Source organism: Panulirus ornatus, chromosome 22 (genome assembly GCF_036320965.1).
Source record: "Panulirus ornatus isolate Po-2019 chromosome 22, ASM3632096v1, whole genome shotgun sequence".
NCBI lineage: Eukaryota > Metazoa > Arthropoda > Malacostraca > Decapoda > Palinuridae > Panulirus > Panulirus ornatus.
In genome coordinates this window covers 5,698,705-5,717,641 of record NC_092245.1, presented here as the reverse complement: position 1 = coordinate 5,717,641, position 18,937 = coordinate 5,698,705, and the positions used below count along the sequence as shown (strand labels likewise).

General features: G+C 41.5%; 1 protein-coding gene across 1 annotated transcript in view; it reads right to left on the bottom strand.

The window, feature by feature from the left end:
- Positions 1–18,937, bottom strand: part of LOC139756511 (uncharacterized) — a 235,979-nt gene that overhangs the window by 4,320 nt on the left and 212,722 nt on the right. Inside the window, exons 8-9 of the mRNA XM_071675965.1 lie at positions 17,276–17,328; positions 6,246–6,520 (exon numbers count right to left, since the gene is read on the bottom strand). Of these exons, the coding sequence (XP_071532066.1) occupies positions 6,246–6,520; positions 17,276–17,328 (328 nt within the window). The remainder of the gene's footprint in view (positions 1–6,245; positions 6,521–17,275; positions 17,329–18,937) is intronic.

The following is an 18,937-nucleotide window of genomic DNA, read 5'->3' as shown; positions in this document are numbered from 1 at the left end:
ATGTACATACATAAATGCCCGCACACGCACATATACATACCCATATATTTCAATGTATACGTACATATACATATATACACATGTACATATTCATACTTGCTGCCTTAGTCAATTCCCGTCGCCACCCTGCCACACATGAAACAGCACACACTCACACACACTCCAAGGCAGCGCTAGGAAAATGCAACAAAGGCCACATTTGTTCACACTCAGTCTCTAGCTGTCATGTGTAATGCACCAAAACCACAGCTACCTTTCCACATCCAGGCCCCACAAAACTTTCCATGGTTTACCCCAGACGCCTCACATGCCCTAGTTCAATCCATTGACAGCACGTCAACCCCAGTATACCACATTGTTCCAAATCACTCTAATCCTTGCACGCCTTTCACCCTCCTACATGTTCAGGCCGCGATCGCTCAAAGTCTTTTTCACTCCATCCTTCCACCTCCAATTTGGTCTCCCGCTTCTCCTCGTTCCCTCTACCTCTTGACACATATATCCCCTTTGTCAATCTCTCCTCACTCATTCTCTCCATGTGACCAAACCATTTCAAAACACCCTCTTCTGCTCTCTCAACCACACTCTTTTTATAACCACACATCTCTTACCCTTTCATTACTTACTCAATCAAACCACCTCACACCACATACTGTCCTCAAACATCTCATTTCCAGCACATCCACCCTCCTCCACACAACCCTATCTATAGCCCACGCCTCTATCCATATGGAACCACTATTCCTTCAAACATACCCATTTTTGCTTTCCAAGATAATGTTCTTGCCTTCTGCACATTCTTCAACGCTCCCAGAACTTTTGCCCCCTCCCCCACCCTGTGACTCACTTCCGCTTCCATGGTTCCATCCGCTGCCAAATCCACTCCCAGATATCTAAATCACTTCACTTCCTCCAGTTTTTCTCCATTCAAACTTACCTCCCAATTGACTTGTCCCTCAACCCTACTGTACCTAATAACCTTGCTCTTATTCACATTTACTCTCAGCTTTCTTCTTTCACACACTTTATCTCTGACGAGGGAAATGGCGATCAAGTATAACAAATAAATAAATAGTTTAAATATATCTAAATATAAATAGTTCTCGATTAATACGGGTAAAACTGAAAGTTGATGGAGAGAGATGGGTGATTATTGGTGCATATGCACCTGGGCATGAGAAGAAAGATCATGAGAGGCAAGTGTTTTGGGAGCAGCTGAATGAGTGTGTTAGTGGTTTTGATGCACGAGACCGGGTTATAGTAATGGGTGATTTGAATGCAAAGGTGAATAATGTGGCAGTTGAGGGAATAATTGGTATACATGGGGTGTTCAGTGTTGTAAATGGAAATGGTGAAGAGCTTGTAGATTTATGTGCTGAAAAAGGACTGGTAATTGGGAATACCTGGTTTAAAAAGCGAGATATACATAAGTATACGTATGTAAGTAGGAGAGATGGCCAGAGAGCGTTATTGGATTATGTGTTAATTGACAGGTGCGCAAAAGAGAGACTTTTGAATGTTAATGTGCTGAGAGGTGCAACTGGAGGGATGTCTGATCATTATCTTGTGGAGGCTAAGGTGAAGATTTGTAGGGGTTTTCAGAAAAGAAGAGTGAATGTTGGGGTGAAGAGGGTGGTGAGAGTAAGTGAGCTTGGGAAGGAGACTTGTGTGAGGAAGTACCAGGAGAGACTGAGTACAGAATGGAAAAAGGTGAGAACAATGGAAGTAAGGGGAGTGGGGGAGGAATGGGATGTATTTAGGGAATCAGTGATGTATTGCGCAAAAGATGCTTGTGGCAAGAGAAGTGTGGGAGGTGGGTTGATTAGAAAGGGTAGTGAGTGGTGGGATGAAGAAGTAAGATTACTAGTGAAAGAGAAGAGAGAGGCATTTGGACGATTTTTGCAGGGAAAAAATGAAATTGAGTGGGTGATGTATAAAAGAAAGAGACTGGAGGTCAAGAGAAAGGTGCAAGAGGTGAAAAAGAGGGCAAATGAGAGTTGGGGTGAGTATCATTAAATTTTAGGGAGAATAAAAAGATGTTCAGGAAGGAGGTAAATAAAGTGCGTAAGACAAGGGAGCAAATGGGAACTTCAGTGAAAGGCGCTAATGGGGAGGTGATAACAAGTAATGGTGATGTGAGAAGATGGAGTGAGTATTTTGAAGGTTTGTTGAATGTGTTTGATGATAGAGTGGCAGATATAGGGTGTTTTGGTCGAGGTGGGGTGCAAAGTGAGAGGGTTAGGGAAAATGATTTGATAAACACAGAAGAGGTAGTAAAAGCTTTGCGGAAGATGAAAGCCGGCAAGGCAGCAGGTTTGGATGGTATTGCAGTGGAATCTATTAAAAAAGGGGGTGACTGTATTGTTGACTGGTTGGTAAGGTTATTTAATGTATGTATGACACATGGTGAGGTGTCTGAGGATTGGCGGAATGCTTGCATAGTGCCATTGTACAAAGGCAAAGGGGATAAGAGTGAGTGCTCAAATTACAGAGGTATAAGTTTGTTGAGTATTCCTGGTAAATTATATGGGAGGGTATTGATTGAGAGGGTGAAGGCATGTACAAAGCATCAGATTGGGGAAGAGCAGTGTGGTTTCAGAAGTGGTAGAGGATGTGTGGATCAGGTGTTTGCTTTGAAGAATGTATGTGAGAAATACTTAGAAAAGCAAATGGATTTGTATGTAGCATTTACGGATCTGGAGAAGGCATATGATAGAGTTGATAGAGATGCTCTGTGGAAGGTATTAAGAATATATGGTGTGGGAGGCAAGGTGTTAGAAGCAGTGAAAAGTTTTTATCGAGGATGTAAGGCATGTGTACCTGTAGGAAGAGAGGAAAGTGATTGGTTCTCAGTGAATGTAGGTTTGCGGCAGGGGTGTGTGATGTCTCCATGGTTGTTTAATTTGTTTATGGATAGGTTTGTTAGGGAGGTGAATGCAAGAGTTTTGGAAAGAGGGGCAAGAATGAAGTCTGTTGTGGATGAGAGAGCTTGGCAAGTGAGTCAGTTGTTGTTTGCTGATGATACAGCGCTGGTGGCTGATTCATGTGAGAAACTGCAGAAGCTGGTGACTGAGTTTGGTAAAGTGTGTGAAAGAAGAAAGTTAAGAGTAAATGTGAATAAGAGCAAGGTAATTATATTAGGTACAGTAGGGTTGAGGGTCAAGTCAATTGGGAGGTAAGTTTGAATGGAGAAAAACTGGAGGAAGTGAAGTGTTTTAGATATCTGGGGGTGGATCTGGCAGCAGATGGAACCATGGAAGCAGAAGTGAATCATAGAGTGGAGGAGGGGGCAAAGATCCTGGGAGCCTTGAAGAATGTGTGGAAGTCGAGAACATTATCTTGGAAAGCAAAAATGGGTATGTTTGAAGGAATAGTGGTTCCAACAATGTCGTATGGTTGCGAGGCGTGGGCTATGGATAGAGTTGTACGCAGGAGGGTGGATGTGCTGGAAATGAGATGTTTGAGGATAATGTGTGGTGTGAGGTGGTTTGATCGAGTAAGTAATGTAAGGGTAAGAGAGATGTGTGGAAATAAAAAGAGCGTGGTTGAGAGAGCAGAAGAGGGTGTTTTGAAATGGTTTGGGCACATGGAGAGAATGAGTGAGGAAAGATTGACCAAGAGGATATATGTGTCAGAGGTGGAGGGAACGAGGAGAAGTGGGAGACCAAACTGGAGGTGGAAAGATGGAGTGAAAAAGATTTTGAGTGATCGGGGCCTGAACATGCAGGAGGGTGAAAGGGGGGCAAGGAATAGAGTGAATTGGATCGATGTGGTATACCGGGGTTGACGTGCTGTCAGTGGATTGAATGAGGGCATGTGAAGCGTCTGGGGTAAACCATGGAAAGTTCTGTGGGGCTTGGATGTGGAAAGGGAGCTGTGGTTTCGGGCATTACTGCATGACAGCTAGAGACTGAGTGTGAACGAATGGAGCCTTTGTTGTCTTTTCCTAGCGCTACCTTGCACACGAGGGGGGAGGGGGATGGTATTCCATGTGTGGCGAGGTGGCGATGGGAATGAATAAGGGCAGACAGTGTGAATTGTGTGCATGGGTATATATGTATGTGTCTGTGTGTGTATATATGTGTGTACATTGAGATGTATTGGTATGTATATTTGCGTGTGTGGACGTGTATGTATATACATGTGTATGCGGGTGGGTTGGGCCATTTCTTTCGTCTGTTTCCTTGCGCTACCTCGCAAACACAGGAGACAGCGACAAAGCAAAATAAAAATAAATAAATAATATGTATTTATTTATATCTATTTTATTTATTATACTTTGTCGCTGTCTCCCGCGTTTGCGAGGTAGCGCAAGGAAACAGACGAAAGAAATGGCCCAACCCCCCCCCATACACATGTATATACATACGTCCACACACGCAAATATACATACCTACACAGCTTTCCATGGTTTACCCCAGACGCTTCAATGCCTTGATTCAATCCACTGACAGCACGTCAACCCCAGTATACCACATCGCTCCAATTCACTCTATTCCTTGCCCTCCTTTCACCCTCCTGCATGTTCAAGCCCCGATCACACAAAATCTTTTTCACTCCATCTTTCCACCTCCAATTTGGTCTCCCTCTTCTCCTCGTTCCCTCCACCTCCGACACATATATCCTCTTGGTCAATCTTTCCTCACTCATTCTCTCCATGTGCCCAAACCACTTCAAAACACCCTCTTCTGCTCTCTCAACCACGCTCTTTTTATTTCCACACATCTCTCTTACCCTTACGTTACTCACTCGATCAAACCACCTCACACCACACACTGTCCTCAAACATCTCATTTCCAGCACATCCATCCTCCTGCGCACAACTCTATCCATAGCCCACGCCTCGCAACCATACAACATTGTTGGAACCACTATTCCTTCAAACATACCCATTTTTGCTTTCCGAGATAATGTTCTCGACTTCCACACATTCTTCAAGGCCCCCAGAATTTTCGCCCCCTCCCCCACCCTATGATCCACTTCTGCTTCCATGGTTCCATCCACTGCCAGATCCACTCCCAGATATCTAACTTCACTTCCTCCAGTTTTTCTCCATTCAAACTCACCTCCCAATTGACTTGACCCTCAACCCTACTGTACCTAATAACCTTGCTCTTATTCACATTTACTCTTAACTTTCTTCTTCCACACACTTTACCAAACTCAGTCACCAGCTTCTGCAGTTTCTCACATGAATCAGCCACCAGCGCTGTATCATCAGCGAACAACAACTGACTCACTTCCCAAGCTCTCTCATCCCCAACAGACTTCATACTTGCCCCTCTTTCCAAAACTCTTGCATTTACCTCCCTAACAACCCTATCCATAAACAAATTAAACAACCATGGAGACATCACACACCCCTGCTGCAAACCTACATTCACTGAGAACCAATCACTTTCCTCTCTTCCTACACGTACACATGCCTTACATCCTCGATAAAAACTTTTCACTGCTTCTAACAACTTTCCTCCCACACCATATATTCTTAATACCTTCCACAGAGCATCTCTATCAACTCTATCATATGCCTTCTCCAGATCCATAAATGCTACATACAAATCCATTTGCTTTTCTAAGTATTTCTCACATACATTCTTCAAAGCAAACACCTGATCTACACATCCTCTAGCACTTCTGAAATAAATAAAATACTTTAAATTATTTTTCAAAGTTTCATTAATTCTATGCAAAATAGGGATTTGTATGAACCAAAATATGCTAAAATAAACAATAAAAAAGTTCTAAGACAAATCATATTGATATGGTGTAACACATAAAAGAGAAAATACAACAATATACTCATGTGTCAGGCAATGCAGACAAGCTAATCCCATACCCCTATGATGCCTTACAGTGATGGTACATCCAAAGACATTTTATGAGTTCTACAGTTCTGTAACCAGGGAGAATTATTCACTAACAAGAAATTACACATTTCATTTCATCTCCCCAGCCACAATGAAAGAAGACATCTGTCTGCAGTGAAAAGCTTATGACATAAACAGTGGTAAATGGGACAGTGGGAGAATGACAGGCAAAAGAGATCTAAAGTGTACAGTAAAAATGAGTAAAAAATAAAACTATAATCAGATCAATTTGTTTAAGATGCTTGTTAATATAGTAAGGGTATATACCCTGAACTGGAGAGTTCATATTTTTAGCAAACTGGTCAATCCAAACTAAACTCTATAACTCAGTTGCAAACAAGAGATAACACATATCAACGTTTTGGTATAGCTTACCTTTTTATTTTGGTTTAGTTTCATCTGTTCTCCAACATCCACAGTATTTTCTATGGCATAAATGTTGACCTCATTCAGAGTTAGTGTCAATTGGTACATGATCTGCAGATTGAATAATGCATCTTTTGGGGTTGTAACTGTATTGGCAGTGTGATCTGGTGTGTCTATCGTTTTCCTGAGTTTTGTCAAAAGATTCTTTACAAACATTTTGTTGGTCTCTACTTGGTTTCTTTCTAATTCCTTTTGTGAAATACTTTGTGAATTAGTTGCATCATCTGTAAAGAAGACATTTCAAGAGTGGATGGATATATTTAGATAGTTTTACATATCTTGAATTTAAGCTGTCATTAAATATAAAGAAAATTAATCTATGAATATATAAAATCATGTCACAACTAGTGATGTATCAAGTAAGTTTTATATCTTTATGCTGCAAGACTTATTCAAATGTTGTGGATTAACTTATGCAGACACCTAAATAAATGACGGGAAGGTTCACCATATGAAAACCAGCTTGGAAGTTTATTTTTTCACAATCCAGTCATGACAACAGTTAAATGAGAAAGAACATTTAAAAAGAAATGGAGGTATGAAATATTATTTCATACCTGTACACATAAATAAACAACCCAATAACTTACCAGCTCAGTTATCTATATTTTCTACCACAAACCATGATCAGTTCACTTACAGCTACTTGACTTGCAATGTGTGGAGAGAAGGGCAGTCTGTTGGGGATGAGAGGGCCTGGGAGTGAGTCAGTTGTTGTTCACCGATGATACAGCACTGGTGGCTGATTCAGGTAAGAAACTGCAGAAGTTGGTGATTGAGTTTGGAGAAGTGTGTGAAAGGACGAAGTTGAGAGTAAATGTGAATAAAAGGGGGGTTATTTGGATCAGCAGGGTTGAGGGACAAGTTAGCTAGGATGTAAGTTTGAATGGAAAAATGTTGGTGGAAGTGAAGTGTCTTAGATATCTGGGAGTGGACTTGGCAGTGATTGGAATTATGGAAGTGGAAGTGAGTCATATTTGGTGGGGGAGAGGGCAAAGGTTCTGGGAGCAATGAAGAATGTGTGAAAGGAGAGAACATTATCTCTGAGCAAGCAAGTATGAATATGGACATATGTATACGAATGTATGTGTATATATATGTATATGCACATGTATGTGCATATATCCGTATGAGAGTGGATGGGTCTTTCTTCATATGTTTCCTGAGGCTACCTCGCTAATGAGGGGAAATAGCAGTCAAGTATGATATATAAGCAATATATTCTTAATTTATCCCTGGGGATTGGGGAGAAAGAATACTTCCCATGCATTCCTCACGTGTCGTAGAAGGCGACTAAAGGGGATGGGGGCGGGGGGGCCAGAAACCCTCCACTCCTTGTATTTTGACTTTCTAATACGGGAAACAGAAGAAGAAGTCACGCGGGGAGTGCTCATCCTCCTCGAAGACTCAGATTGGGGTGTCTAAATGTGTGTGGATGTAACCAAGATGAGAAAATAGGAGAGATAGGTAGTATGTTTGAGGAAAGGAACCTGGATGTTTTGGCTCTGAGTGAAATGAAGCTCATGGGTAAAGGGGAAGAATGGTTTGGGAATGTCTTGGGAGTAAAGTCAGGGGTTAGTGAGAGGACAAGAGCAAGGAAAGGAGTAGCACTACTCCTGAAAAAGGAGTTGTAGGAGTATGTGATAAGAGTGTAAGAAAGTAAATTCTAGATTGATATGGGTAAAACTGAAAGTTGATGGAGAGAGATGGGTGATTATTGGTGTATATGCACCTGGGCATGAGAAGAAAGATCATGAGGCAAGTGTTTTGGGAGCAGCTGAATGAGTGTGTGAGTGGTTTTGATGCACAAGACCGGGTTATAGTGATGGGTGATTTGAATGCAAAGATGAGTAATATGGCAGTTGAGGGAATAATTGGTATACATGGGGTGTTCAGTGTTGTAAATGGAAATGGTGAAGAGCTTGTAGATTTATGTGCTGAAAAAGGACTGGTGATTGGGAATACCTGGTTTAAAAAGCGAGATATACATAAGTATACGTATGTAAGTAGGAGAGATGGCCAGAGAGCGTTATTGGATTACGTGTTAACTGATAGGCGCACGAAAGAGAGACTTTTGGATGTTAATGTGCTGAGAGGTGCAACTGGAGGGATGTCTGATCATTATCTTGTGGAGGCAAAGGTGAAGATTTGTTGGGGTTTTCAGAAAAGAAGAGAGAATGTTGGGGTGAAGAGAGTGGTGAGAGTAAGTGAGCTTGGGAAGGAGACTTGTGTGAGGAAGTACCAGGAGAGACTGAGTACAGAATGGAAAAAGGTGAGAACAAAGGAGGTAAGGGGAGTGGGGGAAGAATGGGATGTATTTAGGGAAGCAGTGATAGCTTGCGCAAAAGACGCTTGTGGCATGAGAAGCGTGGGAGGTGGGTTGATTAGAAAGGGTAGTGAGTGGTGGGATGAAGAAGTAAAATTATTAGTGAAAGAGAGGAGAGAGGCATTTGGACGATTTTTGCAAGGAAAAAATGCAAATGAGTGGGAGATGTATAAAAGAAAGAGGCAGGAGGTCAAGAGAAAGGTGCAAGAGGTGAAAAAGAGGGCAAATGAGAGCTGGGGTGAGAGAGTATCATTAAATTTTAGGGAGAATAAAAAGATGTTTTGGAAGGAGGTAAATAAAGTGCGTAAGACAAGGGAGCAAATGGGAACTTCAGTGAAGGGGGCTAATGGGGAGGTGATAACAAGTAGTGGTGATGTGTGAAGGAGATGGAGTGAGTATTTTGAAGGTTTGTTGAATGTGTTTGATGACAGAGTGGCAGATATAGGGTGTTTTGGTTAAGGTGGTGTGCAAAGTGAGAGGAAAATGATTTGGTAAACAGAGAAGAGGTAGTAAAAGCTTTGTGGAAGATGAAAGCCGGCAAGGCAGCAGGTTTGGACAGTATTGCAGTGGAATTCATTAAAAAAGGGGGTGACTGTATTGTTGACTGGTTGGTAAGGTTATTTAATGTATGTATGGTTCATGGTGAGGTGCCTGAGGATTGGCGGAATGCTTGCATAGTGCCATTGTACAAAGGCAAAGGGGATAAGAGTGAGTGCTCAAATTACAGAGGTATAAGTTTGTTGAGTATTCCTGGTAAATTATATGAGAGGGTATTGATTGAGAGGGTGAAGGCATGTACAGAGCATCAGATTGGGGAAGAGCAGTGTGGTTTCAGAAGTGGTAGAGGATGTGTGGATCAGGTGTTTGCTTTGAAGAATGTATGTGAGAAATACTTAGAAAAGCAAATGGATTTGTATGTAGCATTTATGGATCTGGAGAAGGCATATGATAGAGTTGATAGAGATGCTCTGTGGAAGGTATTAAGAATATATGGTGTGGGAGGCAAGTTGTTAGAAGCAGTGAAAAGTTTTTATCGAGGATGTAAGGCATGTGTATGTGTAGGAAGAGAGGGAAGTGATTGGTTCTCAATGAATGTAGGTTTGCGGCAGGAGTGTGTGATGTCTCCATGGTTGTTTAATTTCTTTATGGATGGGGTTGTTAGGGAGGTGAATGCAAGAGTTTTGGAAAGAGGGGCAAGTATGCAGTCTGTTGTGGATGAGAGAGCTTGGGAAGTGAGTCAGTTGTTGTTCACTGATGATACAGCGCTGGTGGCTGATTCATGTGAGAAACTGCAGAAGCTGGTGACTGAGTTTGGTAAAGTGTGTGAAAGAAGAAAGTTAAGAGTAAATGTGAATAAGAGCAAGGTTATTAGGTACAGTAGGGTTGAGGGTCAAGTCAATTGGGAGGTAAGTTTGAATGGAGAAAAACTGGAGGAAGTAAAGTGTTTTAGATATCTGGGAGTGCAACTGGCAGCGGATGGAACCATGGAAGCGGAAGTGAATCATAGGGTGGAGGAGGGGGCGAAAATTCTGGGAGCCTTGAAGAATGTTTGGAAGTCGAGAACATTATCTCGGAAAGCAAAAATGGGTATGTTTGAAGGAATAGTGGTTCCAACAATGTTGCATGGTTGCGAGGCATGGGCTATGGATAGAGTTGTGCGCAGGAGGGTGGATGTGCTGGAAATGAGATGTCTGAGGACAATATGTGGTGTGATGTGGTTTGATCAAGTAAGTAATGTAAGGGTAAGAGAGATGTGTGGAAATAAAAAGAGTGTGGTTAAGAGAGTAGAAGAGGGTGTTTTGAAATGGTCTGGTCACATGGAGAGAATGAGTGAGGAAAGATTCACCAAGAGGATATATGTGTCAGAGGTGGAGGGAACAAGGAGAAGTGGGAGACCAAATTGGAGGTGGAAAAGATGGAGTGAAAATGATTTTGAGTGATCGGGGCCTGAACATGCAGGAGGGTGAAAGGCGTGCAAGGAATAGAGTGAATTGGAACGATGAGGTATACCGGGGTTGACGTGCTGTCAATGGATTGAACCAGGACATGTGAAGCGTCTGGGGTAAACCATGGAAAGTTCTGGGTGGCCTGGATGTGGAAAGGGAGCTGTGGTTTCGGTGCATTATTACATGACAGCTAGAGACTGAGTGTGAACAAATGGGGCCTTTGTTGTCTTTTCCTAGCGCTACCTCGCACACATGACAGGGGGTATGTATATTTGCATGTGTGGACGTGTATGTATATACATGTGTATGTGGGTGGGTTGGGCCATTCTTTCGTCTGTTTCCTTGCGCTACCTTGCTAACGCAGGAGACAGCGACAAAGCAAAATAAATAAATAAATAAATAAGTTTGTTGGGTATTCCTGGGAAATTATATGGGAGCATATTGATTGAGAGGGTAAAGGCATGTACAGAGCATCAGATTGGGGAAGGGCAGTGTGGTTTCAAAAGTGGTAGAGGATGTGTGGATCAGGTGTTTCCTTTGAAGGATGTATGTGAGAAACATAAAAAAACAGATGGATTTGTGTGTAACATTTATGGATCTGGAAAAGGCATATGATAGAGTTGATAGAGATGCTTTGTGGAAGGTATTAAAAGTATATGGTGTGGGAGTAAGTTGCTTGAAGCAGTGAAAAGTTTTTATCAAGGGTGTAAGGCATGTGTACGAGTAGGAAGAGAGGAAAGTGATTGGTTCCCAGTGAATGTTGGTTTGTGGCAAGGGTGAGTGATGTCTCCATGGTTGTTTAATTTGTTTATGGATGGGGTTTTTAGGGAGGTGAATGGAAGAGTTTTGGAGAGAGGGGCAAGTATGAAATCTGTTGTGGATGAGAGGGCTTGGGAAGTGAGTCAATTGTTGTTTGCTGATGACACAAGCCTGGTGGCTGATTCGGGTGAGAAACTGCAGAAGTTGGTGACTGCGTTTGGTAAAATGTGTGAAAGAAGAAAGCTGAGAGTAAATGTGAATAAGAGCAAGATTATTAGGTTCAGTAGGGTTGAGGAACAAGTCAGATGGGAGGTAAGTTTGAATTTTGAAAAACTGGAGGTGAAGTGTTTTATACATCTGGGAGTGGATTTAGCAGCGGAGAGAACCATGGAAGCAGAAGTGAATCATGGGGTGGGGGAGGGGACAAAGGTTCTGGGAGTGGTGAAGAATGTGTGGAATGCAAGAACATTATCTCAGTGAACAAAAATGGGTATGTTTGAAGGTACAGTGGTTCCAACAATGTTAAATGGTTGAGGCATAAGGTTGTGCAGAGAAGGGAGGATGTGTTGGAAATGAGATATCTGAGGACAATATGTAGTGTGAGGTGGTTTGATAGAGCAAGTAATGAAAGGGTAACAGAGATGTATGGTAATAAAAAGAGAATGGTTGAGAGAGCAGAAGAGGGTGTATTGAAATGGTTTGGTCACATCAAGAGAATGAGTGAGGAAAGATTGACCAAGAGGATATATGTGTCAGAGGTGAAGGGAACTAGGTGAAGTGGGAGACCAAACTAGAGGTGGAAGGATGAAGTGAAAAAAATTTAAAGTGATCGAGGCCTGAACATACAGGAGGGTGAAAGGCTTGCAAGGAATAGAGTGAACTGGAATGATGTGGTATACCAGGGTCAATGTGCCATCAGTGGATTGAAGCAGGGCATGTGAAGTGTCTGGGGAAAGTCATGGAAAGTTCTGTGGGGCCTGGATGTGGAAAGGCAGCTGTGGTTTTGTTGCATTACACATGACAGTTAGAGACTGAGTGTGATCAAATGTGGCCTTTGTTGTCTTTTCCTAGGACTGCCTCACATGCGTAGGGGGGAGGGGGGTGCTGTTTCATGTGTGGCAGGGTGGCGACGGGCGTGGATGAAGGCAGCAAGTATGAATATGTACATGTGTATAAATGTATATGTCTGTGTATGTATATATATGTATACGTTGAAATGTATTGGTATGTATATGTGTGTATGAGAGACAGTCAATGGGCATTATTAGATTATATATTAATTGATAGGTGGGTAAAAGAGACTCTTGGATGTGACTGTGGGATGTCTGATCACTATCTTGTGAGACAAGAGTGAAGATTTGCAGAGGTTTTTGAAAGAAAGGAGACAAAGTCAGGGAGAAAAGAGGGGTGAGAGTAAGTGAGCTTGGAAATACCAGTAGAGATTGAGTGTAGAAAGGCAAAAGGTGAGAACAATTGAAGTGAGGGGAGTGGGTGAGGAATGGGAACTTAAATATTTAGGGAAGCAGTGGTGGTATGTGCAAGACATGCATGTGGCATGAGAAAGGTGAGAGGTAGGTAGATTAGAAAGGATAGTGAATGGTGGGATGAAGAAGTAAAGTTGCTAGTGAAAGAGATAAGAGATAAGGTGTTTGGACAGTACTTACAAGGAAGGAGTGCAAATGATTGGAAGATGTATAAGAGAAAGAGGCAAAAGGTCAAGAAGAAGGTGCAGGGGCTGAAAAAGAAGGAAAATGAGAGCAGGGTATCATTAAACTTTAGGAGAATAAAAAGATGTTTGGAAAGAGGTAAATAATGTGCAAAAAACTAGAGAGCAAATGGGGACATGGGTGAAGGGGGCAATAGGGGAAGTGATAACAGGCAGTGATGGAATGAGAAGGAGTGAGTATTTTCAAGGATTGTTAAATGTGTTTGATGATATAGAGGCAGATGTAGAGTGTTTTGGTCAGGGTGGTATGCAAAGACAGAGTCATTGAGAGTGGTTTGAAGAGAGAAGAGGTGGTGAAAGTTGTGTGGAAGATGAAATGCAGCAAGGTGGCAGATTTCATGGTTACTGCAGTTGAATTTATTAAGAAAGTAGGGGACTGTGTTGTTGATTGGTTGGTCAGGATATTCAATGCATGTATGGATCATGGTGAAGTGCCTGAGGATTGGTGGAATGCATGTATAGTGCCACTGTATAAAGGCAAAAGGTATAAATGTGAATGTTTAAACTACAGAGGCATAAGTTTGTTGAGTATACCTAATAAATTGCATGGGGGGGGTATTGATTGTGAGGGTTAAGACATGTACAGAGCATCAGATTGGGGAGGAGCAGTGTGGTTTCAGAAGTGGTAGAGGATGTGTGTATCAGGTGACTACACTGAAGAATGGGTGTGAGAAATACCTAAAAAGACAGATGTATTTGTTATTTATTTATTTATTTATTTTGCTTTGTCGCTGTCTCCCGCGTTAGCGAGGTAGCGCAAGGAAACAGACGAAAGAATGGCCCAACCCGCCCACATACACATGTATATACATACATGTCCACACACGCACAATATACATACCTATACATCTCAATGTACATATATATATATACACACACAGACTTTTCTTTCTTTCATACTATTCGCCATTTCCCGCGATAGGGAGGTAGCGTTAAGAACAGAGGACTGGGTCTTTGAGGGAATATCCTCACCTGGCCCTCTTCTCTGTTCCTTCTTTTGGAAAAAAAAAAAAAAAAAAAAAAAAAAAAAAAAAAAAAAAAAAACCCCTCCCCCCTCATGTGTGCGAGGTAGCGCTAGGAAAAAACACCAAAGGCCCCATTCGTTCACACTCAGTCTCTAGCTGTCATGTATTAATAAACCGAAACCACAGCTCCCTTTCCACATCCAGGCCCCACACACTTTGCATGGTTTACCCCAGACGCTTCACATGCCCTGGTTCAATCCATTGACAGCACGTCGACCCCGGTATACCACATCGTTCCAATTCACTCTATTCCTTGCACGCCTTTCACCCTCCTGCATGTTCAGGCCCCGATCACTCAAAATCTTTTTCACTCCATCTTTCCACCTCCAATCTGGTCTCCCACTTCTCCTCGTTCCCTCCACCTCTGACACATATATCTTCTTGGTCAATCTTTCCCCACTCATTCTCTCCATGTGACAAACCATTTCAAAACACCCTCTTCTGCTCTCTCAACCACACTCTTTTTATTTCCACACATCTCTCTCACCCTTACATTACTTACTCGATCAAACCACCTCACACCACATATTGTCCTCAAACATCTCGTTTCCAGCACATCCACCCTCCTGCACACAACTCTATCCATAGCCCACGCCTCGCAACCATACAACATTGTTGGAACCACTATTCCTTCAAACATACCCATTTTTGCTTTCCGAGAAAATGTTCTCGACTTCCAAACATTCTTCAAGGCTCCCAGAATTTTCGCCCCCTCCCCCACCCTATGATTCACTTCCGCTTCCATGGTTCCATCCGCTGCCAGATCCACTCCCAGATATCTAAAACACTTTACTTCCTCCAGCTTTTCTCCATTCAAACTTACCTCCCAATTGACTTGACCCTCAACCCTACTGTACCTAATAACCTTACTCTTATTCACATTTACTCTCAGCTTTCTTCTTTCACACACTTTACCAAACTCAGTCACCAGCTTCTGCAGTTTCTCACATGAATCAGCCACCAGCGCTGTATCATCAGCAAACAACAACTGACTCACTTCCCAAGCTCTCTCATCCACAACAGACTGCATACTTGCCCCTCTTTCCAAAACTCTTGCATTCACCTCCCTAACAACCCATCCATAAAGAAATTAAACAACCATGGAGACATCACACACCCCTGCCGCAAACCTACATTCACTGAGAACCAATCACTTTCCTCTCTTCCTACATGTACACATGCCTTACATCCTCGATAAAAACTTTTCACTGCTTCTAACAACTTGCCTCCCACACCATATATTCTTAAAACCTTCCACAGAGCATCTCTATCAACTCTATCATATGCCTTCTCCAGATCCATAAATGCTACATACAAATCCATTTGTTTTTCTAAGTATTTCTCGCATACATTCTTCAAAGCAAACACCTGATCCACACATCCTCTACCACTTCTGAAACCACACTGCTCTTCCCCAATCTGATGCTCTGTTCATGCCTTCACCCTCTCAATCAATACCCTCCCATATAATTTACCAGGAATACTCAACAAACTTATACCTCTGTAATTTGAGCACTCACTCTTATCCCCTTTGCCTTTGTACAATGGTACTATGCAAGCATTCCACCAATCCTCAGGCACCTCACTATGAATCATACATACATTAAATAACCTTACCAACCAGTCAACAATACAGTCACCCCCTTTTTTAATAAATTTAATAATTTTTTTTATAAATTTTAATAAAATCCAAAGATGGATTTGTATGTGGCATATATGGATCTGAAAAGGCATATGATAGTGCTGATAAGGATGCTTTTTTTGTAGAAGGCATTACGAATATATGGTGTGGGAGGTAAGCTGCTAGAAGCAGAGAAATTTTCATCAAGGATGTTAAGACATGTGTATGGGCAGGAAGGGAGGAGAGTGAATGGTCCCAGAGCAGGTCGGTCAGTGGCAGGGATGTGTGACGTCTCCATGGTTGTTTAATTTGTATATGGAAGAGGTGGTGAGGGAAGTAAATGGTAGAGGGGCAAGTATGCAATCTGTTAGGGATGAGGGCCTGGAAAGTGAGTCAGTTTTCTGCAATGATACAGCACTGGTAGCTGATTCAAGAGAGGAACTGAAGATGATGACTGAGTATGGGAGAGTGTGGAAAAGGAGGAAATTGAGAGTAAATGTGAATAAAAGCAAGGTTATTTAAGCTTAGCAAGGCTGAGTGACAGGTTATCTGGGATTTAAGTTTGAATGACTATAAACTAGAGAAAGTAAGGTGTTTTAGATATCTGAGAGTAGACTTGACAGTGAGTGGAGCCAAGGAAGTAAAAAGGGTCATAGGGTGGGGAAGGGGGCAAAGTTTCTGGGAGCCATGAAGAATGTGTTGAAAGAAAGACCATTATCTTGGAGAGCAAAAATGGGTAAGTTTGAAGGTATAATAGCTTCAACAATATGGATGCAAGGCATGGCTATAGATAGGGTTGTGCAAAGGAGGGTGAATGTGTTGGAAATGACATGTTTGAGCACAATATGTGGTGTGAGGTGGTTTGATTAAGTAATGAAAAGGTAAGAGTTGTGTGTTAATAAAAAGTGTGTGGTTGAGAAATCAGAAGAGGGTGTGTTGAAATGGTTTGGACATACAGAGATAAAGAGTGAGGAAAGGTTAACAAAGAGGATATTTGTGTGAGAAGTGGAGGGAACATGGAGAACTGCAATACCAAATTGTAATCAGAAGGATGAAGTGAGAAAGATTTTGACTGAATACAGCCTAAACATGCAGGATGGTGAAAGGCATTTGTACAAATGGAGATAGAGAGTGAGGAAAGGTTGACAAAGAGAATATTTGTCAGAAGTGGAGGGAACATGGAGAACCAGAACACCAAACTGGAGATGGAAGGATGGAGTGAAAAAGGTTTTGAGTGATCGCAGCCTGAACATGCAGGAGGGTAAGACGTATGCATGGAATAGAGTGAATTACAATGATCTGGCATAGTGGGGTAAATGTGCTGTCAATGGACTGAATCAGATTTCTTCTGTGTGCACACATAAGATTGAGGTCAATCCATTAAAGTTTATTTTTCTTAAACTAGAAAGAGTTGTGTTTTACTCTATCATCAAAAATATATAATATTTTTTGTGCATACACAGTATTCATATTCCATTTTTAGGAAAAAACAAAGTGTGTTTGCACACCACTTGGGAGGAAAAGAAATTCAACAGTGCATTGCAAGGGTTGTAAAGAGACTGGAAACATACTTTACCTTGGAGTGCTGCTTTTTTCTCATTGTTCCTTGAGGCAGTATCCAATTCTTCCCTTGAAAAAGAAAGATCAAATTAATTCATATAACTTTTTTGAAAGTCTGAACTGATCCAAAATATGCTTAGGTTTCTATTGCTAATAACTGTTTCCATATCTATGGAGTGGATGGAGTGTAACAGGCATGCATCATTTGTGGAAATTAATTTCATAAAACTGGGATCCCAACACTGTACACTGGCAAAATTCAGGGAAGCCTAAATACTGGGTGCAAACTTGCAATCTGAATATACAAAAGTCCCTTGCCAACCACAGGGGTTGCTTTCCTGATGGACCCTGTGGTTAACAAAACCATGGTTGGCACGGTAAAAGGCATATAGGAAATGGGGGATTAAGGAAATGACCATGAGATTCGTACCTTAAATCCTATTAGGAAAACTACAGGGTTATCAATAAGCATGCTATACTTCAAGAACAATATTTTCGTTCTTTAAAAACACTATGAAATGAAGTACAAAGCTGTTAGGCAAATATATGATGGCAGTAATTACCCCTGATGCTGTCTCTGTACTCTCACAAAGCAGTTGGCAAGCTAAACTACATAAAAGGCTACCTTGATGCATGCCTAAGCAACAATGCCTGGTTATGACATTCCAGACTCTAAAAATGGAGATCCCCAGAACTGGCCTACATACAGCCCTGAGCCACATGACACTTGCCCAATGCACAGGAAAAATTCTTAGTGCTGTGGAAAATTGTGGATACTCAAAACTTGGTGCTTTAGTCGATAAAATGGTATGCATTACTCTAAGCCAGTTTACTTAAAACAGCAGTTGGAAGGGAACACTGTTCTCACAATCAGCAAGGGACCCCTGTAATCATAGTAGGCAAGGGACCCCAGTAATCACATCCAAAGCCAGTGGGCCTTTTGGCTACACTGCCAGAAACAACTCTTTGAATGTTACGACATACAAAGTATGATGCAGTATACTAGACAAAATGTCCTGAGACTTCACATGCATGAAATTCATCCTCCTTAACAAAAGGAACGAACAAATTATCATCACAACAGGTTACAGTACAAAAATATTTACTGACTGGTGTTATGTCATTTCAAAGTTTAGCAGTTGAAATAAATCACTCTATAACCCCTGGATAACAATCCACTGTAATAAAATCATTACAAAGAAATCACTCTATGTCCCCTTGATAACAGAAGTAAAGCTTTCATTCCAACACCTTTCAATTATCAATGCAATAAATGCAGGGATTTCTGATTTTCTTTTCATTCATAAACTGCTATCTTGCTATCATAAATTTTTTCTTAGAGCAGTCACATGTGATCTCAGGGACTTTTTACAGCATAATCAAACTTGAGTCCCTTTCACAACAGAATAATCCAAGGCAATTTATCTAAAGCTGGTCATGAGGTTCTGAATATTTCAAGAAGCATTTCCCTCGTCAGTCTTGTAAATACACTATATTCAAGGAAAAGGTCCTTGTGATTCTAAGGATTTTACTGAAAGAATCAAACCTTTCTGAAACTCTAATTCATGAAGGCAACAAAGATGAGTTCAAGATGATATTGGAATTTTTAAACACTACTACTTTTAGATTAAGTGAATCCATAAAAAATAGTTATAAAATCAAGGGTGAGGCACTAGAG